Here is a 25403-nt window from a genome sequence, read left to right as displayed (position 1 = left end):
AGAAGTAAATCCACTTTTCATCACAAATAACTATCCGGTCCAGCATTAGGTCCTTTCGTTGATATTCGAGCAGATTTAGTGCAGTCCCGAACAATGTCTGTGCTTATTTGCTTGAGTCAGCACGCGGCCCCTAGCGATTGAACTTATACTTATACGTCAAGTTTATGCGATGCATAGCGCAACTAATGGTTATGGTATTAACATCTAACTCCTTAGCAAACTCTCGAGTGGTTGCGTACTGATCTTCTTCCACAGATTTTCGCAGGCGGGCCTCATCAACATCAGCAGGCCGGCTAGAGAGCTCTGCTTCTTGAATGTCATAGTCCATGTTTTTGAACTTTCGGTGCCAAACCTTCACAGTGTCATTTTATACAACATTAGTACGTAAGATTTGGTGACGTTCTGTAGCTGAACTTTTTTTGCAGCAGAACTGGAAGTAAATGATGTTTCTAATCTGGTAGCGTGATAGTTCTATTTCAGACATCTTGTACTTAATGATAAGGATACTTTTTTTTTTTTACAAATTTGACAGCACAGTGTTCTAAAAGAAATCTGTTTCTTTCAAATATCAAAATTTGTTTGACAAAATATAATTAAACACGCCAACGCGAACTGTTTGCGCAAACGATGTATGCGGTGGAGGGAAACTTTCGTTAAAACCCGATATTTACGAATAGTAGTTATATTCGATTAATATTTAATTTTCTGGGAAATTAAATAATTGATATCCATTATTTTATAATAATCACGAAATTTAATTACTATACTTTTTTCTTTCTTGTTTATTTTGTTTAAAATAAAATATGACAAATAATTATGTCGTAGCATATGTAAAGGAATCTTCACACAATCATTTCACAAGCCACATCAATCTTCTCACAAGCCAAGATGCAGAAAAAGGCAAATCGGTTGATTTTAAATCCTGTGATGACTGCATTCTTGTGAAAGGCTTAAAATGAATTCATTTCACGGTTGGTAAGAAGTTGGTTTAGGGTTGTTTCCGGTTGGTAATAATTTGAAAAGAACAAGTTTCATTTCATTTCAAAGCTTAAATGTAAAGATTTGGGCTGCGATTGCGATTACTAATCCAGAACTTCTATTTCTTAGACTGTTAAACATTGAGCTTCAAAATAATTTCTTCTATTAGAGAAATGTAAAACTTCGGCTGGAGCTTAAGCACTGTTTATGTATTCTAACTACGTATTCCAAGCAGGTGCCTTCTTACTTGCACCTTGTTTACATTTATGACGCGTTCTCTCTTTCAGCTTCTAGATGTAGGCAAATTATACCTATCTCATATTTACGATAAATATGTACTTCAAGTATATTATATTGATTTATCGAATACAGTATATTTTGTTATTTTATGTACTAAATTTGTTATTTTAAGTAATATTGCACAAAAAGTACGTACGGCTTTCAGTCGTTATAGGATCTCGTATTAGTTTATTGCAGAATATAATAGCAACAACTTGCACGTCAAAAGGAAGCAGTGGAATAATAAAATACGATATAATAATTCTAAGCATTATTCAGCATGATTTTTCTATTTTTATCACAGTCTAGGTTTTTTATACTTGATTTATACATTTCGTGTTAGATATTTGTTAAATAGTAAATTGTAAAGTTGTGATGTATTATGTAAGTACAAAAAGTATGATTGATAGAAATTTAGTACATGGTAATTCATCAGATTCCTTAATTTGTGAACTTTGAATAAACTGATAATTACTTAGTGTGTATATTTTAGACCGGTTTAGTTTAAAATATATAAAAAAACTGTTCTATGAGCATTAATTCTATGGTTAAATTTTTTCTTTCTAATTTAATCTCAAAATAAAAAAACGGAAATGTTAAATTTTTAATTTGCATTGTCGTTAAATTATCAATTACTAAAATTAATCTTTTAAAGGAGCTGGACTAAAACTAGTTAAAAAGTTGGTACAGCATTAGTCTAACTACTGGAAAACATTTTTGTATTTAAATTACAGGAAAATGAAATTATTTTTTGACAATATTTAAATTTTTAATGTGTAGTGCGTTTCTCTGGTTTAATTAAGTATACTAAAAACAAAACTAAGAAAATATCATTAGGTCATTCTTCCGACTGTTCTGTTTTGAGTGACTAATTATTAGTATCGTGTCGTAACTCCAGATTTCAAGGTCTTTCGTTAGTTGATGCGATCTTGCAATATTTTCAATAAACATTCTAAATTATTTTGAAAAAGAGCTTTTTTTAAAAAGTTTTTACTTTTTCACCATAAGTAAGATGCAGACTTAAGTAGAACTTCTCCGTAGCCAATATATATTTACGAATAGTAGTGTATTCGATTGAGATTTCTCTAAGTGTAATTAATATTTAATTTTTGGGGAAATTAAATAATTGATATCCGTTATTTTATGATAATCAAGAAATGAAATTACTATGTGCGCCTTTTTTACATTTTCTTTTTTTTTCCCCTTGTTTATTTTGTTTAAAATAAAGTATGGTAAATAGTTAGGTCGTAGAATATCTAAAGAAATCTTCAGGTGCTCACAAGCCAAGATTCAGAAAAAGGCAAATCGGTTGACGTGAAATCCTGTGATGGCTACCATACTTACTTTGTTGATTCAGGTTTTTAACAGTAGCTGAAGAAGGATCATAATATTTACTCTCCTTCATGATGTCAAATCATAACAAATCATTGGCAGTATTGAAAATGACACGTAGTGACTCTCTGCCTGCTCCATAAAATTTTGTCATCAACAAAAAATGCAAAGGATTAAATTATAACAATCAGCAGCAAATGTACTGAAGTATAATTTCAAGGAAGGTACAGAGCAGGCTTTATTCTACATACGGCTGCAATTCGTCTTCTTAATTTACTACTTAGAATTTTAAAGTATATTAAGGTATTTCTCCCGCCTTCTTAGCATGCCTTCGTAGTGTAGTGGTCAGCATGCTGGGCGCGTATTCCAGAGGTCAGTGGTTCGATTCCCGGCGAAGGCGTTGCTCATTTTTCATCTCTCCTGCTTCCAATTAACCTAATGACTCAACAGTGGCGCCCTAACTAAAAGAGTGGTGGATGATGTTTCTCCACTCCCAGAATTTGGCGACTGGGTCCCCTAATCCCCATTCGCCCTTTGAAAGGGAGAGTATGTAAGGTATTTTTCCCGTCTTGGCAGGCCTTCGTAGTGTAGTAGTCAGCATGCTGAGCGCGTGTTCCAGAGGTCCGTATTCCCAGCGAAGGCGTTGCTCATTTTTCAAGTCGCCTGCTTCCAAATAACTTAATAGCTCTACAAGTATTGTGAGCTTTAAGAGTAAAATTAGTAAAACAATAAAATCTTCTTAATATTAATGTTAATAGGTTGCAGTAAATTGCTTTTTGTCTAGTTTTATGGTGGTGTTGCTGTAACATATTTATTAATTTTTTTTACGAAACTCGCGATAATTTTTGGCTCCTAAATTCATTTGAAAATTTTTGACTTAGCCCCTTACACAAAAGTTTGGACAGTTCTGATATAAAGTGTAAGTAAATAAATATTAATGGGAGCAGAAAGAACAATTTCTGATAAGAAAACCAGTCAGTATTCACATTGGTAATAGCTTTTTTATAAGCTATGCGAGTGAAGGTAAGACGTATTAATATTTCTTCTATTTAATGCATTAAAATTTTAAGCAAAATGATATGCATGTCAGTTTTGGCCAACTTCTGTAGATGTGAGATGTGTGCTGGAATCGTGGGGCAGGCAGTATATTTTATTTTTCTGATGTTTAGGAAATACGTTCTTTAATGGTAAATATGAATTATTTCAAGATAATTGTAATTCTGTCAAATTATCTGTGTAAACGATTCGGTATATAAAATAGCATCAGGACAAATTATTAAATGCAGGAATACTGAATGCTGTTTTGAATATATTTTTCAATGAAATGTTTATGTTCTTAAATTACGATCTTGGATATTCTTTAGGTGTGAAGTATAATACAAATTAACGAGTATTCATGGTATTCATGCAAAGTAATACATTTACTGAAGACAAATTTGAACTGAACTCTATCAGAAATGTGCACGTATTCTAGACGTGTGTCTATGGCATATGCAGATACTGTTATACATCGGATATATATATATATATATATCCGATAATATATATATATATATATTATAAGTAAGGTTGTAAGAATATATATATACCAGAAAGCCCGGCGGCGGTTCTCAATGCATTTTGATTGAATAGTTAAGATTACTGTAAAATTACTATTGGCTCGCTTAGAGCAAAGCCATCGTATTTTACATATATTACATAAATGTACGTCTGTGTATTTTAAGTTTGCGAAGAAAATAATGGCGAAAAATATACGCATTAAGAAGTTCGCGTTTAATACTACGAGTAGTAGCAGTAAATTCAGACCGTTTTGTGGGTAATGGGGGGGGGGAGAACTTACGGAGCTATGTTGTCTCTGGCATGTGTGATATAGGGTGTGCATCTGATAATCTGCAAGAAAATGCAAGATAGTTAAGCATGGTAATAATAATTGTGTAAAATTAACATTTATAGCAGAAAATAGCAATTTCACCGATTTTCTGTTCGAAGATTGATATAAATAATGTAATTAAAATGCTTCTTTCTCCGCCCTTTTTTTAATCGACAAAGTATCCATTAAGTTCGCAGTTTTTGCGGCATATGTAAACTCACGAACCCTTTTTTAAATAAGTGCATATTTTGAGTAAAACATTTTTATATTATGTAACTTTTAAACTTATCATTAAAATTTGTTATTAACTTTAATTTAAAAATGTACTTGGATAACTTCACTCAAGATTTTCCATTCTCTTTCCTGGAACTGATCATGTGGGCTGTGAAAACTCGTTTGGAAGTCTGTTATTCTTAATTGGTTTTATGTTCCATTGCATGAAATACTTATGACTATAAAAAAAATTTTGGATTTATTTTGTTTTTGTATTGAAAATGTGTTTCGGGAAATCTTAAAAGTTGCATTTACAAAAGTCGGGACACATGTTTTTCGGATAAAGGAAAGGGGGCCAAAAACGAAAGAGAAATTTATTATCTTGTACTTTTTTAGTATTCCAAGCAGAATAAAGCTGTTTATTAATTTCTCTCTCCTATATATTCTGGAGAACTAAAATTATAAAATTTGAGTTAGTTAATCATGCAGACCGAATAACACACCAGGTCTTGTTAAATAGTGCGAAACGACATGTTGCAGAGTTTTTTAGAAAATTAATTCAAGATATAAAATCTTGCAAGTGTGCCTACGTGTGTTGAATTGAGTAATCCTTCTTTTTTAAGCATGCGGTTTTTATTGTTTATGTAATAAGGTTTCGCATTAATAATATTTCACTTCGGTTATAAATCGTGTTTTAAAGACTGCCTTCCTTTTTCTTGGGCATATTTTTGTCAGAAATGCATTTTGCAATAATTACCTTTAAGTTTTTGAAAACATGTATTTATGTTAAGAGGAAAAAGTCTTCAAATATAATTTTTCATTCGGTATTCAAATAGAATGAAAATATTCAAAGTTGATGAATATGATCTTTCCATTTTTAAATCTTAAAAGCATATTATATGGGCGTTTTATGAACAGAATGAAGCCTAAGTGTTGGGAATGGATAGATTACTTATCTGCTTTCTCCTTAGAATTTTATTACGAATATTTTCTTTAAAACAAATTCAATTTTAAACATAAACAGTGATGCCATTTGCATCAAGAAAATTATTTCGTTACACATACTGCCAGATTTGGTTTGTACCCATCTGAAAGTGGAGTAATTATGCGGCAGATAGATATATTGCGTTGAAGCTGATAAATCTTGCATGAAAAACATACTATGAAAAAAAGGCAGAAATATTGCCCATCAAAGCCTTAATATCACGAAAGGGAATATGCAAAATACCAGATCTGCGTTTCCAGTGCAAATATTCTCTAGATCTTCCTGTTTCTGGTAAGTTCGAGAGGTGACGAATTTGATGATATTGCTCCAGCATGAAATCAGATTCTGACGCGAGCATCGCCAAATTACAAGTTGCACAGAACAGCACAAAATCATCGACAAAAATCAGAAATTTGATATTGTTTATGATTGATTTACGATGATTGTGATATTGTTTACGAGTTTCACGCAATTTTGGTAACATACATGGGGTCTCAGATTGCATGCGGGCCAAATGCACGAACTCAAAACAGGTGATGGACCAGATTTTTTTTAAAAATAAAACAAAATAAATTTTTTTTAAAAATCTGAAACCTTTCAGATTTTAAATTACGTTCGAAGAGGCGTTTTTTTAACATTTTGTGTATTACCTTTATTTATTAAATATCACGTTCTTTGCATTTACCATAAAATAAAGTTCAATAGCAATGTCACAAAATAATTTTAAAATGAGCATATCTTTAAGATTTCCGATACACAGTTCCGTGCACTGGAGATAAAAAGGTTTTTTCCCCCACCGTAGTGTTGCCATTGCTCGCTTTTAAATCGTTGAGTTTCTTACTCAAAAATTCATTAAAATTTTACAAAATATGAAATCGATCATAAAACAAATTCCAAATCTCAAATTTGGGATTTCAGATGCCCATATTCGCAGCGGTATTACGTCATTCAAAATTGGATGACTCTAGGTACCGTTGTTTTATCACAATGCGAGAAATATACATACTGTTACGAAATGTACATGCGCGGTAAGATGGCTTCCCCGCAAAGCAGTTTTAGGGTTGCCATAAAATGGAAAATGAAGACAGGGTTGCCGCATTTGGCGAGAAATCGCCCATTTGGCGACAAAATTGGCGATATACCATGAACGGATGGAGAACCTTCTGGAACGAATTCTTACCGCTTTAGCCCAGAATGTTCTCGAACATCAGCCAAAAGCTATTTAAACCCTGCTGGTACGCGGAGAGATAAATTAAAAAAAAAAATGTTTTTATACGTTTTCTGCTCTAGCAAATGGCAAGGACTCTCAGCCATCACATGACATGGTCAACTACTGGACTTTTATTCTCCATGTAAATATTGTAAATACTTTTTTCATATTTTATCAAGACTCTCAATTATCGGTACTCTCATCTGGAACTATGTGTTTTTGCTGCTTGAAATTATCTTTGTATCTTATTAATGTTTGTGAACTCATCTAGTATTTGAATTATTTATTACATACCCCACGATGTAAAATTCTGTAGTGGCAAAGTGCCACCCTTCCCTTTATTTTTCACATCTTGTTTCTGTGATACCTTTTGCTGATGTTCTTAATTCCAGGACGCCATATTAGCAGACAACTGGCAAAAAGCCTGAAAATTCACGTAGGCTAGGCCCGGTATAATAGCGGTAAATGGAATGGAGAGTTAGTTAGTATCGAGTTGGTGTCTCGTCTAGCGAGTCAGTCCGTGCGGCGTCGATCGAGTTGACAGCCAGGCAGCGAGTGCCGAGTGGGTCGTCTAGTGCACCGAAGGAGTCTGTTAGTGTATCGCGGTTAGTGCATCGTCGAGAGAGCGTGTTGAGCTCCGGGTACGACTGAACCGAAGAGTCGGGAGCTGTGCTCGTGTGTCGTCGAGTGCATCGCGAGTTGTAGCGTGGAGAGTCTCGAGAGTACGTGGAGTTCCGAGAACGACCAAGCAGAGTCGGGAGCTGTTCTCTGGTGTTTTGCAGGAAGCTGTCTCCACCGTTATTGCCTGAGAGTGTGAAGGCTGTGTCGCTGATTGTTCCAGCGTGTTTATAGTAGATCGTCGGCGACTGGAAATATTGTTGTTGGAGCTGTCCTGATTAATATTGGCTAAATAAAGTGTGTTTCGATACTTCATCAAGTGTCGTCGTTATTCACTCCAAATCTACGAACCCCGTACGAACGTGAAGGAAGAAAATAACGTAATAACTGGTGTCAGAAAAAGAAAAACGCAACAGTACATTTATGCAGATTTTTCATTATTTAATTTCTTCAAACATAATGCAGGACTCTAACATTTGGTGGCAACAGTTTGAAAAATGAAACGGACATTTATAGTGATTCAACGTAAAATCGCGAAACGAAAACAATAATCCTTCAGGGATAAAACCCCTTTAGACTAAATATAATTTTAAAATAACAAAATTAAAAAAAATTAATTCAAAATTTCCTTACTAATATTTATAAAAACATACATAAACAATAATAATATAGCAAAGGTAGAATTAAAATTTATAATTATTTTCTACCTGAAATCTAAAGTTTGGTATCTGCAAGATATTTTTGTTGATTATGCTATGTTATTTAAATATATTTATAGCTAAATATTAAATTATCAGACTGACATTTATTTCAAATAGTTCTACTATGTTTAAGTAATCATTAAATAACTTACTTTAAACTGAAAATTAAAAAATTGTGAAAACTTTCGTCATGAACGAAACTTGAGCACGAATAATGGCAGCTCTTTCTCTTATTTATCGAATTATTCTCTAACATATAAATAAATATACAATGTGTGTGATTGTAAGCATTGTACATTTTTTATTTTCTTACTATAGCTTGATATTTGATAGCAGTTCGATTCTGATAAAATTTGTAACCTTGAAAAGAAATTACGGTACTTTTCCGTTTCGCCGGCGCAAATCTTGCCAAGCAGACTTTATTGGCGACAACATGCAATACACACATAAAAAATGTTAGTTCTAAGAATTTTTTATTTTGAAGACATAAACATTTTAATATCGTTTAAAATTTTGCAAAAAGCCAATAAATAAAGACCATAAATTTGTAAAAAGACATCAATTTAAGAATTTAGTATGCTGTCATGGTTCAACATCTTGTTTCGCTGGTTCATATCACGTGACCCTAAGTGATCTCATCTCGCGTAAACTACGCTACAAAAATCTGATTCTCTTAATAATTATCTACATTAATTTCAAATTAATTCTTAATTTCGAATGCAAGAATTATTTGAATTCGTACGAATAACTTACTCAGAAATTATGTGCTTTACTTCGCTAATGCATTCTCATTAGAATTGATCATTTTAACCCTTCACTTTGCCTTTTCTATATTTTTGCCTTCGGGTGAGCGATGTGATTGCATCCTAATTGACTTAATTACCGCGAATGGCCTTAAGGCATAAAATTGAACTATCTGATATAAATTTTGTGTAATTGTATGCCAGTATTGAAAGAAACCAATCAATTTGATAAGAAATGGCTGCGATTTGTTTTGAAAATGATGCGGAAAAGGTTACCAGCGAGGATATTGCGTTTGGCATCAGTTGTACCATTATTGGCGACTTTATCGCCTGCGCCGACAAAACGGAAAAGTACCGAAATTACTAGAAATTATCTTCATCACAAATTATAGATGCTCATCAATCAGTTAGATTCTTTTCTTATTAATTTTCAACTGTGGGGAAAAAAAAGTGCTGTTCATTCATTCCCAAACAAAGCGATTATTCTTAATGCAAAAATTCGTCTCTGAGTATATTTATTTTTTAACAGAAGTTCAAATAAAAGTGAATAAAATCCATATCTTTAAATCTGAGATTCATGTCTCACTGTAAATTAATTAGCTGCAATTTTAGCTTTGCTGGTATGTATTCCTGTTCATTTTTGACGGTAATGAAAGTAATATAAAATTGGATTTAAAATAAATAAAATTTTGAAATCTTCCCCATATTTGCACGAAATACATTATTGAAATGTATTCGGGGGCCCAGCAAAAATTGCTTCGGAAGAGGAATGCTACTCGCAAGCCGCCAATTTGAGATGACTGTTCTTTACTACTTGTATTACGTTATCGTACTTGTATTACGAACTAAAAAACAGGCACATAATTATAGAAATTACACAATAATTTCTATAATTATGTGCCTGTTTTTTAGTGTGTTTAATTACTTATTCATTGAATCCTTGAATTCAGGAAATTGACCATCTACAAGAGCGACCATTCCTGGAATTTCTCATCTTGGAATACTTTGAACATGCTTCGTAAGCCATTTATTCAGACTTCTAGCTTAGGCCATTTTACTTCTTTTAAGAATATGAAAATGAGAATTTCAATAGGTGCAATATAAAGACAGCAATCCCTGGTGTTTCAGTCCTGAGAGAGTTTGGAGAGTAGATTTCTTTATGCTGCGTGGTAGTAGAGATTTCTTTTTAGAAAGCTCGAAGTAATTGCACTGATCGAATGTTTCTGCTTTATCTTTTCCCCTGGTGTCCATCTTCAGCCACTAGTTACAGTAGAATATTACGACGCTTATCATCCATTCAAAAATTACTTCCTTCGTTAGTTCCTTTTAAAATTTATCATTACAGCGTTTTATTTGTAATAGAAATTACCAGATTTTAATAACATAACTTAGTCCAAGGAATGGTTAATTGTACAATACACAAATGATAATAATAAAAGCAATATTGAGACAGTAATTAACAGTAATAGTACATTTTTAGTCATATACATTCATTCGTGTGCCATTATTAATATTTTGTTTTAGGTATGCATTTTCTAATCATATAAGTTTTTCATTTACTCTTCTTCTAGAGATATAATATTTCCCATGTTGCCCGTAAAAAGTTGCGGCTTAAAAACCTAGAGGGGGAAAATATTGATACCGTATACTATATAATTATCATGGATGTATATAGTATATCATATGATATCATAGGATGTGTGCGATTATGATAATACACTGTATCATTGCTCACAAAATATGCATTTATTATAAATTTACTCAACTGTATGCTTCTTGTTTCAGCATATTTTTCCCAGGAAATTACAATAGGAGGAGGGATTCCGAGTTTTCTCCATTATCCAAAAATGAAAACTTTCTGTTTTCATATTTGGCTGCGGCTATGTTTCTGAGATATAAACATTGCTATTAAGTGATGAAATATAATTTCATTGATGTTTAATAATTATATTTTTAAGTAATAATGTGTAATATTTACAATAAAATTCAGCGCTTCTGTTGAATTTGTGTTCTAACGTAATAGAGGTGACAGTTATAACTTGCTACATATTCGAAATTCTGATGAAATATTGTGAAATTTGACCGCTATATTTATAGTATTGAAGCTCTCTAAATGATGTTTTTGTACATTTTATGAATTTATTTAGGTTTTATTATCTGTTTGTTACGCGTTAAAATCTTCAGCATTTTCTGTAAAACTTTTAAAAAACGGATATTTCTTACTTATTCACAAAAGTATTGCGACTGAATAAAGACACATTTAATAGAAAAATATTTCGGAAATTGGAGAAAAATTCTGATACACAAATGAACTATAGAACTATTAAGTTTCTCATTTATTAATTGTGCGAGGGGAGATAATAAAAGTATTCTTCGCAATAAAAGAAGTTTTTAATTTCTGAAAGAAATAGTCCGCAGTTGCTGGAAATTGATGTTTGTTATCGTTAGAGGAAAAAGCACGTGTTAGCGTCTTGCAATCTCGAAATATTTATCTCATTCTCTTTAAGTTTTTCGTTTCTTTAAATAAAATTTAAAAAAAATAATTTTAAGATTGCAGTACTATGTCTCACATTTCGAAACTTGGCGATAAGATAATTTTCACTCCAGGTACTAAGATTAGCATTGCGTTCGAATTTGACGTAATCTGTCAATTTTATTTATTAACTTACGTGTTGTTGGCGATCTCCCAAGTCATGAAATGACGCAATAGTCTTGGTGGCATGGACCTTATAAGAAATAGACTAACCCAAATGGGTTTTCTCTCTCGTCTGAAGCGTTCCCGGCTGTCACCTTGATCACATTCGAAGGAGTAGGGACGACTTGCAGAAATTTAACAGTGGTTGCCTATTGTAGCATGTATAATTGTCAAGAAAAACCTGCTTGTAGCGCGTCATGTCACAAAGAATTTCTACATATTTTTATTTTTGAAATTGAGATTGATTTTTAGAAATTTAGCATATTTATCAAGCATAATTAACGTTCCAAATAATTATAAAGCTATTGCATGCTTTCAAGGCTGGATATGTGTTTAGCTTTTCTTATGCCGTAAGGAAATTTGTAACTACTTCTTTTAGAAAATAATATTTTAAATCTGAACTAATAGAAAATTTCAAACAAGCAATTTTCTCTTGCAATTTTTATGCTTTTTATTGGTGTAAATAAGTAAAAAAATACTAAAATATTTAAAAACGAATTTTTGAAAGTTTTGTCTAAAATTCTAAATTGTGCTGCTTTGTTAAAATTATAGATGAATATTACAGCACAATTTCCGTAAAAGAATTTTATTTCAATTATATTTCATAATACATCATAGTGATAAACACTTTTGACTCCTGAATAATTTTTATACATTTAATTCTAATATTAAAATTGTATTTAACCGTAATAATTAATTTTGCTTGTATTTTATAGTGATTATTTTTTTAATTTATTTTTAGTTCTGCATAAGATTTATTTATTTATTTATTTACTGTTAATTTAATTTATTAGCCCAAAGGGGCAGCAGCCTAGAAAGGCTGTTAATTTCGAAGCGGCATTTTGCGCTGTTTTACTGTAAATGTCCATGTCTCCTTGCAAATTGTTTTTACCAAATATTATCGCCCTGTACAGTCAAAAGTCGTTAATTCGGACACCCATAATACGGAATGATCTATAATCCGGACCTCAAAGCTAAAATCTTTCTGCACATGCGCCGCGTTGACGCATGCGCATAGGCGTTTTACGCGTGCGCGCAAGACATTTACGACTGCGCATATGTGTCTGCGCAAGCGCAGAATACGTTTTCGTGTGCGCGTTTATTGTAAAACGGACGGTATAAGCTAAAATGATCTATTTCAGTTAATGTTGATGATTGCGTTGTTCCTTAATCTTCGAATTGGATCCGGCTTATTATTTTTTGCAGACTGTAAGAGCAATTTTATAAAAATAAGCTTGAACTTTCGATTATGTCAAATAGAATTTCCGATGCTGGAGCTCCCAAAGGATCTAGAAAACGAAAGTATGCTTCGATGTCCATCAAACAAAAAACGAATTGCTATAAAAAATGGATAAAGGCATATCCTTTGTTTATCTAACGGTTCCGAAATCTGTTTATCAATTTCACGCTGCTCTGCGCGGGGGGGGGGGGACGTCGCGGCGCGCAATGAACTGGAAGTTGATTTGTCAGCACTATCGTTATCTTTAGGGCAGATGTTTTTATTTTATTCGGCTTATAATTCCTTACTAAATGTAGTATTTAATCTCGATGTACTCCGTCTTTGATATGATTTAAATCAAATTCCTCGTCATTATAAATATCATTATAAATATCACGAATACAAATCAAATAGTTTTCTGGTTGCAATTTTCTAATTTCGGCTATGCGTAAGGTATGCTTTACGCATGCGCGCGCTGAAAGAAATGTTTAATAAAGTAAACAAATAAATATTAAGCTTCTTTTTTTGTAAATTTTGATACCCTTTAGATCATAATTGCTCATTATTTTATAAATTACGGTTTCATATTTTTAATTTTATAATTTCTGCATGCCATCTTACCAGATTTAAACTAATGATCTATAATCCGGAAAAATCGATAATCCGGAATCGCCGAAGTCCCGACGAGTCCGGATTAAAGACTTTTGACTGTATTATATTTAAAGAAATTAAATAATGAAGAATCTGCATGAATACATGTATGTTTCTCGCACTGTGACAAAAACGACAGTATCAAGAGCCATCAAATTTTGAATAATGTAATGTTCCACCCGAACATGGGCATCTGGACGGCTGAATTTTGAATTTGTTTTAATATATTTCATATTTTGTAAAACTTTAACGAATTTTTGATTAACAAACTCAACGAGTTCAGAGAGAGCTTTGTACAGAAAATAACAGTTTTATCTCCAATGCAGAAATTCTAAAGATATGCTGTTTTCAAATGTATGTGGTTTACGGGCAAAGAACATGATATTCAATAAATATAGGTAACACACAAAATGTTAAAAAAAAGGTTCCTTTTGGGCGTAATATAAAATCTGAGTTCTTCTAGATTTTATTTTACCTCCCCCCTTCATTACACTCAGAAAGTTTTATGCTCCGAATTTTATTAATTACTAAAATAATTATTCCACTTTAATGTTAATAAGTTAATGATGATATAATCAAATAAATGATTGTTTTGTAATGTTATTATAGTTTTGAAAATCACTGCTGAAAATGGTCATTAAATTAAAAAAAAAAAGTTATCAGATCTTGTTTAATTTTACGTTATTTGTACCCAAAATTAAGTTCATAAATTTTGTGCTTAGAGTTTTTACCGTTTTACCAAAGTAAAGATGTTTGTACAAGAATTACGCGTGAAAAAACACACGAAATGCAGTAAAAAGTGCTTTAATGAGATATATTAAATCCTATTTCAAGAAAACTGTGGTTTTCATAATCTCATCTCTATACAATGTATCACATTTAATAATTAAAAAGTGTTATGTGATACAAACGTTATAGGTTTCAGTGTTAAAGTAAACCAGATCGTCCCTACTCTTTCTTGCCCACATGTCGGTGACGCGTGCCCCGCCCACTGGGTTTGTATATCTCTTATAAGGTCCATGTTTGGTAGTCAAAAGGAAAAACATTGGTTGCGTACGTTAAGATGATAAGGCTTAAATCATTTAGAATTATTTATGGTTATCTGTGGCTTTATTAATTATGGAATCAAAGTTTGCATGATGATGGAAAACATGTTCTCTATTTAGAATTCGTTAATGTCCTATAATTTATGGGGGGGAAAATTAGGATTTACACAAAACAAATATTATTTTAGTAAAACTTTGAAGATGCATGTTAAAGTTGCATTTATTTGACTTAAAATTTATGAAACTTTTTGTACCATTCATCTATAAAATTCTCTGTTTACTCATCAGCAGAATTTGGTGTTTTGGATTTTTGATAAATTGTAAATGTTTTACTTTTTATGTTTGAGTGATTAATTAATTTTGAATTACACCCACATTTACTTTTGAGAAATGTAATAAATTTTTTTATTTGTTATTTTTGAGAAATATTTAATACACATGTCCTTTTTAACAACTAATTAATTTATAATTTTAAAATTTTGCACCTGATTAAATTTTTTTTTGCAAACTTTAAAAAAAAATATTTAATAGAAATGTTGTATAATTTCCATTTAATTATAATCCAGCGTCCAGTGGTTTGTTAGTATTTAAATCAAACGCTATTTGTGTAAGGCATGATATCCAGTCTGGGCTGTTACATCCCCTTTATTCAGGGAACATTGTGTAAATGAAAAAATACGGCAACATTAAATTTGAAAATGAGAATTGATTGAATGATGTAGCACTATAAATGGGTGTGACTGCCTGTTTACATGGATTGAACATGGATATCTTTAAGGATAAAATCAATTAATAAATTATGTTTCTTTTTATAATGGTATATGAGATTAAACTGAAATGTAGCAGTTTGTTGTTAAAAGCAACTATTTCATTATTTCTGAAACTATCTGTCGGAGAAAAATATGCAACTTTGATTGTCATATTGTTAAAAGACATAAAAAATAAACTTAAAAGATTTCAGAAAACAGCAACTGTATTTCAGGGTGTTTTTATTTTCCAAATAATTAGCTGTTTTCTTTTATCTAAGTTTGCCGAAGGGAAAGTGATATTTTTGTCGCTAGAAAAATTAATTTTCATCTCACAGAATCTAATTTGTTAATTAAATCTTTATTTGTGCATGTGAAAGATAAAATATAATACGTAATTATTTTACAATAATCTTCAGTCTTATGCTTCATTATGGGAAAATGTAACACTCAAATTTATTTAGTGATTTCTGCTATATTACAGAAGGTCAGGTCTCAGGTCGGAACTACCAGTGTTTGGCGATTTTACCGCTCGGCCGCTGGTGGGCTCATATTACAGTATTACTGAAGTATGAAACACAGGGAAAAGCTATTTTAATGCTTTATTCATTAATGATTGATAAGATATTTGATAATTTGATGATTGATAATTCATAAGATATTTAAACGATGCATTAATCTCTCAGTTTTAATTGTAAAAGAGCAGATGTGAAAATTATATTTTCAAACTTGTAACTTCATGTTAATACAAAAAAAAGTCTGATGTGAACATCATGACTTCTTTGTACGTTCAATTAAATTATGCACATTTTCTTCTGTACTTTGTTTAAACTTATTTCAATTCAAAGTGAGAAACGATCCTCCATTTTTTTAATAAATTGGTGCACACAGACTTAAGTTGTCAGGGTACCAGAAGTTTTCTGATTAGTTGAGACTTAATGCAACACCAAATAAATAATTCAGCATATTATATTTCTGCTTAAGTTTCAGTACTAAAAGTATTAGACTTGGATTAAAGAGAACAGCTAATTATTTGGAAAATAAAAATTTTATGAATAAAAGAGTCATTGATTAACTTTTTCTATGATATCATGCCTACAGTCATCGTTATAGATGCTCAAGTTAAGGTTTTCACCATTAATTTGAAAACTAAAAGAGAGGATTGTTTTTAAGTTAAATAGTGGATTAGTTTTATAAATAATAACAGCAATAAAACTGTAACAAATATAAGGACGATATACATTAAATGCACATGCGTAAAAGTATTATGTGCATGCGTAGAAAGTTTGTAGCTTTGAGGTCTGGATTAAAGACTTTGTACCGTATAAGATTTATCTTAGTACCACAGCAAAATTTGCAGGCTTGTTCTGAAATATGCAGTTTTATGCTCCTCGCAGATGACGTATTTCGACTGCAGAACCCCTAATTTGCATGATGAAGTTTTGCACATGAATTCTTATTTGACAACATACTGAAATTTTATACGGATTGGCTTATTTTTGAACAAGTTATCACTATTTTTGTGATTTTACCTTAATTTTTGGAAACCAGTGTAATTAGATATAAAATGCATTTTTCTAATTTTTATTTAATGGTTATGCAATATGCATAATATTAAGTATTGCTTTCATATCTTTATATACAGAGATTTATATATTTAATGTCATTTTTACAGGTGAAGTTCTAATTTTGTTACATAAACATGGAAGTGTACATGAATGGAGATCATGTTTCACCTGAAACAAAGCTTAACTTAATCAAAAGGAACCTACAGGTGAGTACTAGATAAATAAATTTACTGTACACATGTAGAAGCTGTTGAAATGTTTGTTATTAATTCGTTCAAGAAGGGGTGGAAGCACGAAATTGAAAATTAAGGTCCAGCTTTAAATGTAAATTACAGTTTTTGCCAGATTTTTAGATTTAAACTTAATTTGGTGTCATGTCAATTTTAAAAAAAATCAGCTATTTTACCAAAAATTAGATCTTGGAACAGTAATTAAATCTAATTTATATTCTTAGTCATCTGTTTGATATATGGAAAATGTATTTGAAATGTGAGCAAAAAACAGGTAAAAGCTCAGAATACACTGCATAAACAAAATTGCAAAGGTGGAGCTTAGGACGTCATAAATGGGTGGGACTAAACTTATGATGCCACAATGTATTTTTCAGTTTTATACTACATGTAATCAAGTATTTTCTACTGAAAATAACTATAATCAGTTATTTATTATTGAAAATAAACATTAAATTCTTTATTTTACATTTACATTTCTAACCATTAAACAATGGTTTTACTGAAAATAAGTACAATAAATTATTTAAGTAGAATAATTCAGTTACCATTTATTAAAACAGATGGACATCCTAGACTCACATATTTGAATTTCAGACAGATTCAGTATTTTCAAAGATTTTTAAAGATTTCAAAGACTTTGGCATTAATACAAATAAAAAAAATTAATTTAAATTTACATCATAGAATTCTCTAATTCTACTGTTTTCACAAATGATTTTATTGTTACACCATGTCACAATCCATTATATCCTATTAAGCAGACAGTTTCATTATTTTATAATTGTACAAAATGACTGTATTAATAAAAAATGGAAAATCATTTTTATGGCAAATGAATTTCGTACATAGCTTTAATTTCACTGTTTTTCAGATACCTAAAGGACATTATACTCTCTTTATGCATATAGTTATTCCATACATCAAGTATATAATTTCTGACAATAAAAAAATCGTAAGATACGAAAATAAAAAACTTAAGTTTGGAATAATATGCAATGATTCAAATAGAAAATATAATATCAAGTGCAATTACAATAGCAAATACTATATTTTAAAATAATAATGCAAGAGTTACTTGTCGGATAATTATGTGGTTTTAAGGTCTCTTCAAAGATCTTCAAACTGTTGATATTCATTATAAGTCAAAGATATTATCAACATACCGCATAAACAGCATATAAATTCCTATTCAAAATACAAAAATTATGATTAAAATACAATTTACAATTAATACAATATTACAAATCAAATACACAAAAATGATACAGTAAGTTGTAAGCATAATGTACAATACATTACTTTTGTTTTCCCCATCTGCTTTCACTACCCTTTCCCCTCAAAAAGTACTGACAACTGCACAAACTTGGCATTGTATACCAGCCATGACGATAACTGTCCAAGAACAGTTGAAACTTAAAAATATCCTTCGATGTAATGAAAATAAAAGAGTGTCCTGTCTTCATATTTCCTGTAGCAGTTTGAAAAATAAACAGCATTTAAAAATAGAACAAGTGACCAAGAGAGAACTATCCCACAATTCCACTGATTTGTTAAAAAATAATAATAATAATAAAAAAAAACAAAACCATGTTTTCAGAATAATGACACTGCAATAAAAGTCAGGTTAACAGAATAATATCATTACCCAGCCATGAAATCACCAAATTTGGTGTGCACCTGAACACCGTTACTTTAACCAATAGAAAAAACTACCAGACCCTCTTTCCATACTTCTAAACAACCACTGCCTTCAACAGGATGCAGTTGGTGATATATCCTTTTTCCAAATTTTTGTCAACTTCAGCCACCTTATCCTTACCTCCTGTTTTCTCAGAAGCATTGCAAATGTAATCCAAAATGGTCTCAATGAACTGATGCCAGCCACGCAAAGTATGTGAATTAAACTGCTGTTCCTTTACTATTTTGACATGTTTCTCCAATTTAAAATTTTCTCCAATTTAGAAGCAAAAATAAAAGTCTCCTCTGTAGTCAACTTGTTGAAAGTAAACCAAGATCCAAACCTCAAACTCCATTGACTACCACATTCCCATTTAGAATTTTTCTACAGACCAGCACATCTGAACATCTCATATGAAACATTATTTTTCTTCTTTAGCTTCATTTCAGATTCACTATTTTTCTTTTTTAGTTTCATTTCAGATTCACACTTCTCACATCTTAAGCCCAATTATTAAAATAAATAATTAAATCTATCTACTTGTAAAAATCATTCATAAGTGCACCCACTGATAACAGGAGAAGCATACCTATCTCTAGAAAACCAAGATTTAATGTCATCCAAAATATGAGGTATCTCTCAACAACATCCTTCACTGACATACTAGCCATAGTAAAAAGGCAATAAATAAACAATCAAAATTTTGAAAATACACCCGAGAGATGCAGCTGAATAAAATAAAAATAAATAAATAAATAAAAAAAACCTCTCAGATACAGAAATGCCTGAACTGATTAAATGGGTTGCCATATGAAAGAAAATCTTGTCAAAATCATGTGGATAGCGTGTGAAATAAAATATCGCCAGATTTGGCAGCTGGTGTATCTGGCACATTTGTACCCAGTTTCATAAATTAAAAGGAAATATACAAGTCCTTTTCTTTTCGTTCTCCTTCTACTCACTGCATGAACTAATGACATTGCAGTGTGTAGAATTATTTGAAAAAGTTTTTTTTTTTTTTTTTTTTTTTATATATATATATATATATATATATATAAGCACTGCACTAAGAAACTTTGTGGAAGTTTGAAAGTGAGAAATTGCAAAGGAAGCTAAATAAAGCCTAATTTTAAGAGCATTGATTATGGTGATACAATAGCCTTATAAAGAGTATCCCATTGTTAAGTTATGATTTGTAAGACAATGTCTGATCTATTTCTGCTTAAAATATTTCTGTGTTCATTTTATGTTTAGCTAAATGTAATATATGTATCTGAAAAATTTGTTTTGGAATTGTTGTAGCAGAAATATAAATTAAATCCATACTTCGTATTGATATGTTATAGGAAGTATTAGGAGAAGATAAAATGGTAGAAATCTTAAAGGAAAGGGATTTAAAAATTTATTGGGGAACAGCTACTACTGGAAAGCCTCATGTGGCCTACTTTGTTCCTATGTCAAAAATTGCTGATTTCTTGAAAGCAGGTTGTGAGGTATGTAATAATATATTTTTCAATGATATTTTACTCATTTATGAACTCATGAACTTTTATATGTTATTTCATTATTATTATTATTATTTTAAATGTCTTGTATCAATGTCTGCATCACAAGTGGTATGTGCTTTTCAAGAGACTAAATTTAATTAAGTTCTTTTTATGAAAAAATTTCAATGTTTATACATTATCCTGTCTGCTGTGAAAGCTTGCCAAAATTGCACCAGTTGTTCCTATGGAATTTCGAAAGAACCAATGCCTCTTTATTTAGTGAACTAACAGACATGACTGTTTATTTACTTGTATCATTGCCAGATGCAAATTACATATTCAGTGCATAAAAACCTATATAAATATTACGTCAGCTACTGGATTTACCGGCAAAGCAATTCATTAAAATCTGCACCAGTTACTCCTGCAACAAAAAAATTCATGATAGCATTCAAACTAACAACAAGGTAGTCATCCTTCAATTTTACAGGAAGCTGTATTTAAAATGTTATGGGTTCAGACTTATCAAAGATGATTTTACCAATCTTTTACTGTTTTGTCCACAATATCCAGCTGTTATTTTCCCCATTCAATGGCTATTACTTGACCAGATGTAATGAACTGTACTACACTCACCAGTATGATTCTATAGCCTTCGAACCACGTTCCTGTTCGAAAGGCTATTATGTTGTCGCTAATTTTCATGTTATATCTTCATTACACGTAAAGTGCCATATTGTGTTCATTAATACACACCTTTTTTCGTGGTAGGATTTCATAACTTTGAAAATAATCCACCACTTGCTGTTCTATAGAAACAGGTCCCAATTTTTCCCCCTCAAAATGCAAGTAAAATTAATGCAATGACTGTTAATTTTTATTATTGTTCATAAAAACAAAAGGTGGGTAACCAAGAATCAATCACTTTTCCATCATACAGAAGTACAGACATTCTGAGTGTGTTATCCCGTCATGCTTATTCATATTTGGCACTAAATCGTGCTGCTTGATAACAGTTTCACAGTCAATGGGATAATAACTAAGTACACAAATGTCTTTTTTAATGCTATTTTCTTTTAGTGCTATTACAATCCATAAAAATAAAACAGTGTTTATAAAATTACCCATTTTTATTATAACTTATTTTGAATATTAAAATAAGATTTTATAAATAAAAATTATTCAAAATTCTATGCATTTAAAATTTTTTTAACCCTAAAATTTTTTATTTATCATGATTTAGTATTTCTTAAATTGTCACTGATTTTTCTGTGTGTGACTTACTGACCAATATTTTTTAAACAAATCATATTTTTATAATAGAATAAACGAGCTTAAATTTAGTCATAATTCAGGTGCCTCCCACTGTGTGAATTTAATAAGTGCTATTATAAAGGACCTGAACTATATTAACTTTTCTGTTAACAAAGGAGATTCAAAGAGAATTTAGTACTGTTCTGTTATTAGGGGACTGGATTCAGAAATGTATGTATGTACATACATGCATACAAGCACACACACATACATACATATGTACATGCATACATACATACATATCTGAATCAGTTCTGATAATAGTAAAGTACCGAGGATTGTCAGTTTTGCAGAAAAAGCTGAAACACAAAAGTATGGTTCAATGTTTGCTTTATGCAGTGATTATAGAAAACATGATTAATTTTGATGCAGCATGCAGGTTTAAGCAGTTTTTGCAACATGCTTTGATTGCCTACAGTGAGCTATACAGCAGGGGGACAAAGTCTTTCTAGCTGAGCTTAGTATCTTATTTTCAAGATTTTCACATCAGCCTGAAAATAAATAATTATCATTTTTTTGCCCTTGATCCAGGTAAGCATAAAAATTTTAGATACAGTAATTTGATGGATAGAAATGTTGATAAGGTAATAAATTATCTTCCTCACTGTTTTTGTGCTGTGTAGGCTTTGTTTCTTGCACTGTCAAGTTTCAGGTATTTCAGTGTGCCATCATCATTGCCACCACGTTTGTGGTTTTTAGTCGGTCCTCTTGCTCTCTTTTTAAATTTTGGCAGCTGAAATTACACTGTATGCATGTTACTTTTATTTATATGGTTTGTGTTTTTGTAACATCATTATTTGTTTATCTTGAGTTTTAAGATACATTTGAAGTTTTTTCCTTGGAAGATCTATGAATGTCTAAAGCCTTTTTTTCTTATAAATAAATGATAATTTCTTTACTTTTGTTATTTTGGCTTATAAAAAATTTCACAGGAACACTGTTTTGTAAAATGATGGAAATTTGTATTTTTAATTTCAGTTGCTATGTACCAATTTAAATTATGTTTTGTCAGGGAAGTAAATGTGTAGAGCCAATTATGGTCAGATTTTTTCAATTTGTAAAATATAATTTTCACTTTGCTGATGAGCAGCAAATTAAATTGTGGTAATTGTAGTATTTAAGGACTCTGATTTTGATTTTTAGGTCACAATCTTGTTTGCAGACCTTCATGCTTATTTAGATAACATGAAAGCTCCTTGGGAACTTTTGGAGCTACGTGAAAAGTATTACGAAGCAGTCATTAAAGCTATGCTGGAATCAATTGGTGTGCCTCTCAATAAACTGAAATTTGTTAAAGGATCTGATTACCAGCTGAGCAAGTAAGTAAAATGCATTTCTCTTGTTTGACATCATTTTGCTAAAATTACATTATTTAAATTAAATATTGGAGCATGTTTTCAGAAATATTATGTGCACTGAATTGAATTTCTGTGTCTGGTTATCTGCATGTTGTTTTTAAATAAAACACTGTCTCTTATATAATATAAAATTCATTAATATTATCTTATTTTGTAGCACTGGTGTTGGAGAAATCTTTTTCAAATCTCTGTTATTATTATTATGGTGCTAGCAGTCTCAAGAAACTTTTCTGTTTGAAACCATTTTAGGAATTTCTCTTCATAATATAGCATTTATTTGCTGTGTATCTAATGAGAAATATGTTAACATAAACAAAAAGCTGTAGTAAACTCTCTATTTAAAAAAAAAATATTTTTTCAAAGACATTTAAATACAATATTTAAACTATATATATTTTTTGAAAAATTTTAAAAGTAGCAACAACAGTTTTCTAGAGCTTATATATTTTTTCACATGATAGCCATTGTTGCTACATACACAAATATTGAAGGATATAGCGCTGACAAACAAAACTATGTAATTCATTAACTTAAACTATTTTTTAAAACATCTTCAATATTAAAAGAAGTATAACTCTTTTATTATTTTATATCAATAAAAATGTTTACAAAATATCGTGTTTGAAATATTTTTTTAAACATTCTTTAAATTTGCTTGAATTTTTCACTTATTATAACTTAAATAAGAAAACTGCTAAAGTCTTTTAACATATGCTTGTATGTACTCAAACTAATGCTTGTTTCAGGGAATATACTTTAGATGTGTACAGACTAGCTTCCCTTGTAACTGAACATGATGCAAAGAAAGCTGGTGCTGAAGTTGTGAAGCAAGTAGAACATCCATTCCTTAGTAGTCTCATGTACCCAGGACTTCAAGTAATTTAAATTTGTAAATGTGCATGAAATTTTATATTTGCAACTACGCAATGAATATTCATTATTAAAACTTTATTTAAGTGTATGTAACTTACTGGGCTAGATTTTATGAATTTTACAATTGGCAATGTTTTCAGTGTGTTTTATTGCACGCTTTCCAGATGCTGAACATCCATGTCTCCTAGGACCATTTATGAAGTTCGCCCCATATGGTTTATTACTTAGTCTTAATACTTTGCTTTTCATTTTAATAGATTCTAGAACAAAGCGATGCTTTCTAAATTGTTAAAGAAAATAAATGAGTTAAATTATTTATAAATTAAGGCATAAAATAAAATGAGATCTCATCAACAAATATGAGAAACTGTGTCACTCAGAATGTCAGTAAAAGATGACTGTATGATTTTCATTGCAAAATAAAATTGTGTTAGAATTTATTTATTATGCAAGAGTATTAACACATAATTATGCAAATATGAGTATAACATTTATTATGCAAGAGTATTAACACATAATTATGCAAATATGAGTATAACATTTATTATGCAACCATAAGTATTAGCAACTTGAAAAACTATTCTGCCCTATAAATAAAATTTGAATTCCTCCCTGAAAATATTTTAAATTTCACACTGCTGCTAATTCAGTAAAGTTTCTGTGCATTCTTCTTGAGTTGCTTAAGTAAAAGATGTACAGTGAAACTTTAGTTCATGAACTTAATTTGTTCCTGAAGGTAGTTCATCATCTAAAGTATTTGTAAACTGAAACAGTTATCCTCAGAGTAATTAATGTGAAATGAATTAATCCATTTTTGTACCCTGAAAGATTTCTTCTAAAAGAGTACTTTGTATGTAGGTTCTTGATGCAATACCAATGATTAAATCTAACTAACACCTACACAATGTTTAACACAATAGTAAACTAAAAAAAGGAAAACTTTAACTAACTTTTAACTATTTCTATGAAAAGGAAAGTTGGCAGTGCTATTAGAAAACTGAAAAAGTCAAAATTGTTTGAAAGGGAAATCCTATTCCTTTAAAATATCAGGTAATTGCTAGCTTTCTCTTCCCCTCTTTTCTTTTCTCTTTCTTTTTACACCACTTTGGTGTACTTGAGAATCACTAAGCTTTTGATCCATTAAAAATTTATCTTCTCTGATTTGACTCTGTTTTAAAATGCTCTGAAAGCAAGGCATGGCCTTGTTATTGCAAATATTTATGCTATGGCTTATTGCTACTTATAACAACTTTATCATGGTGACAATGTTCTTTGAACCTTACCCCATTTTGCACATATTTACATATTTAGTGAATCAAATAACTAGGAACACCTTCCCTTCTGTCATTTTCTGAAGTCATTTCTTCCATTGCATTAACTGCAGTTTGGAATATCATCTGTTACCACCTTACTTGTTTGTATCTTGAAACATCATTTATTGTCCAAGACATTTTTTGTTTGGAAAATATGTTGGTAAACCAAGGTTCCACTGAAATTGAACTGTGCAGTGTAAATGGCAGAATTTAACCTATCAGCTATTGATTAATGAACAAAGCTGCTTAAAAGCAATAGATGCAGTTTTTTTTTTACTTTTTAATCTGATAGA

General features: G+C 30.8%; 1 protein-coding gene across 3 annotated transcripts in view; it reads left to right on the top strand.

The window, feature by feature from the left end:
- The window catches only part of TyrRS (Tyrosyl-tRNA synthetase), a 109326-nt gene that overhangs the window by 53053 nt on the left and 30870 nt on the right, over positions 1-25403 (top strand). For all 3 annotated transcript variants that reach the window (XM_035351894.2, XM_035351896.2, XM_035351895.2), the window contains exons 2-5: positions 16962-17060; positions 20112-20258; positions 22710-22885; positions 23671-23800. In XM_035351894.2, coding sequence (XP_035207785.1) covers positions 16989-17060; positions 20112-20258; positions 22710-22885; positions 23671-23800 — 525 coding nt within the window. In that variant the 5' untranslated portion in view covers positions 16962-16988. The remainder of the gene's footprint in view (positions 1-16961; positions 17061-20111; positions 20259-22709; positions 22886-23670; positions 23801-25403) is intronic.

This window comes from Stegodyphus dumicola, chromosome 12, assembly GCF_044657685.1.
Source record: "Stegodyphus dumicola isolate Sdum_Otavi_A_Nest chromosome 12, ASM4465768v1".
Lineage (NCBI taxonomy): Eukaryota > Metazoa > Arthropoda > Arachnida > Araneae > Eresidae > Stegodyphus > Stegodyphus dumicola.
This window is presented reverse-complemented; position numbering and strand designations above follow the sequence as displayed.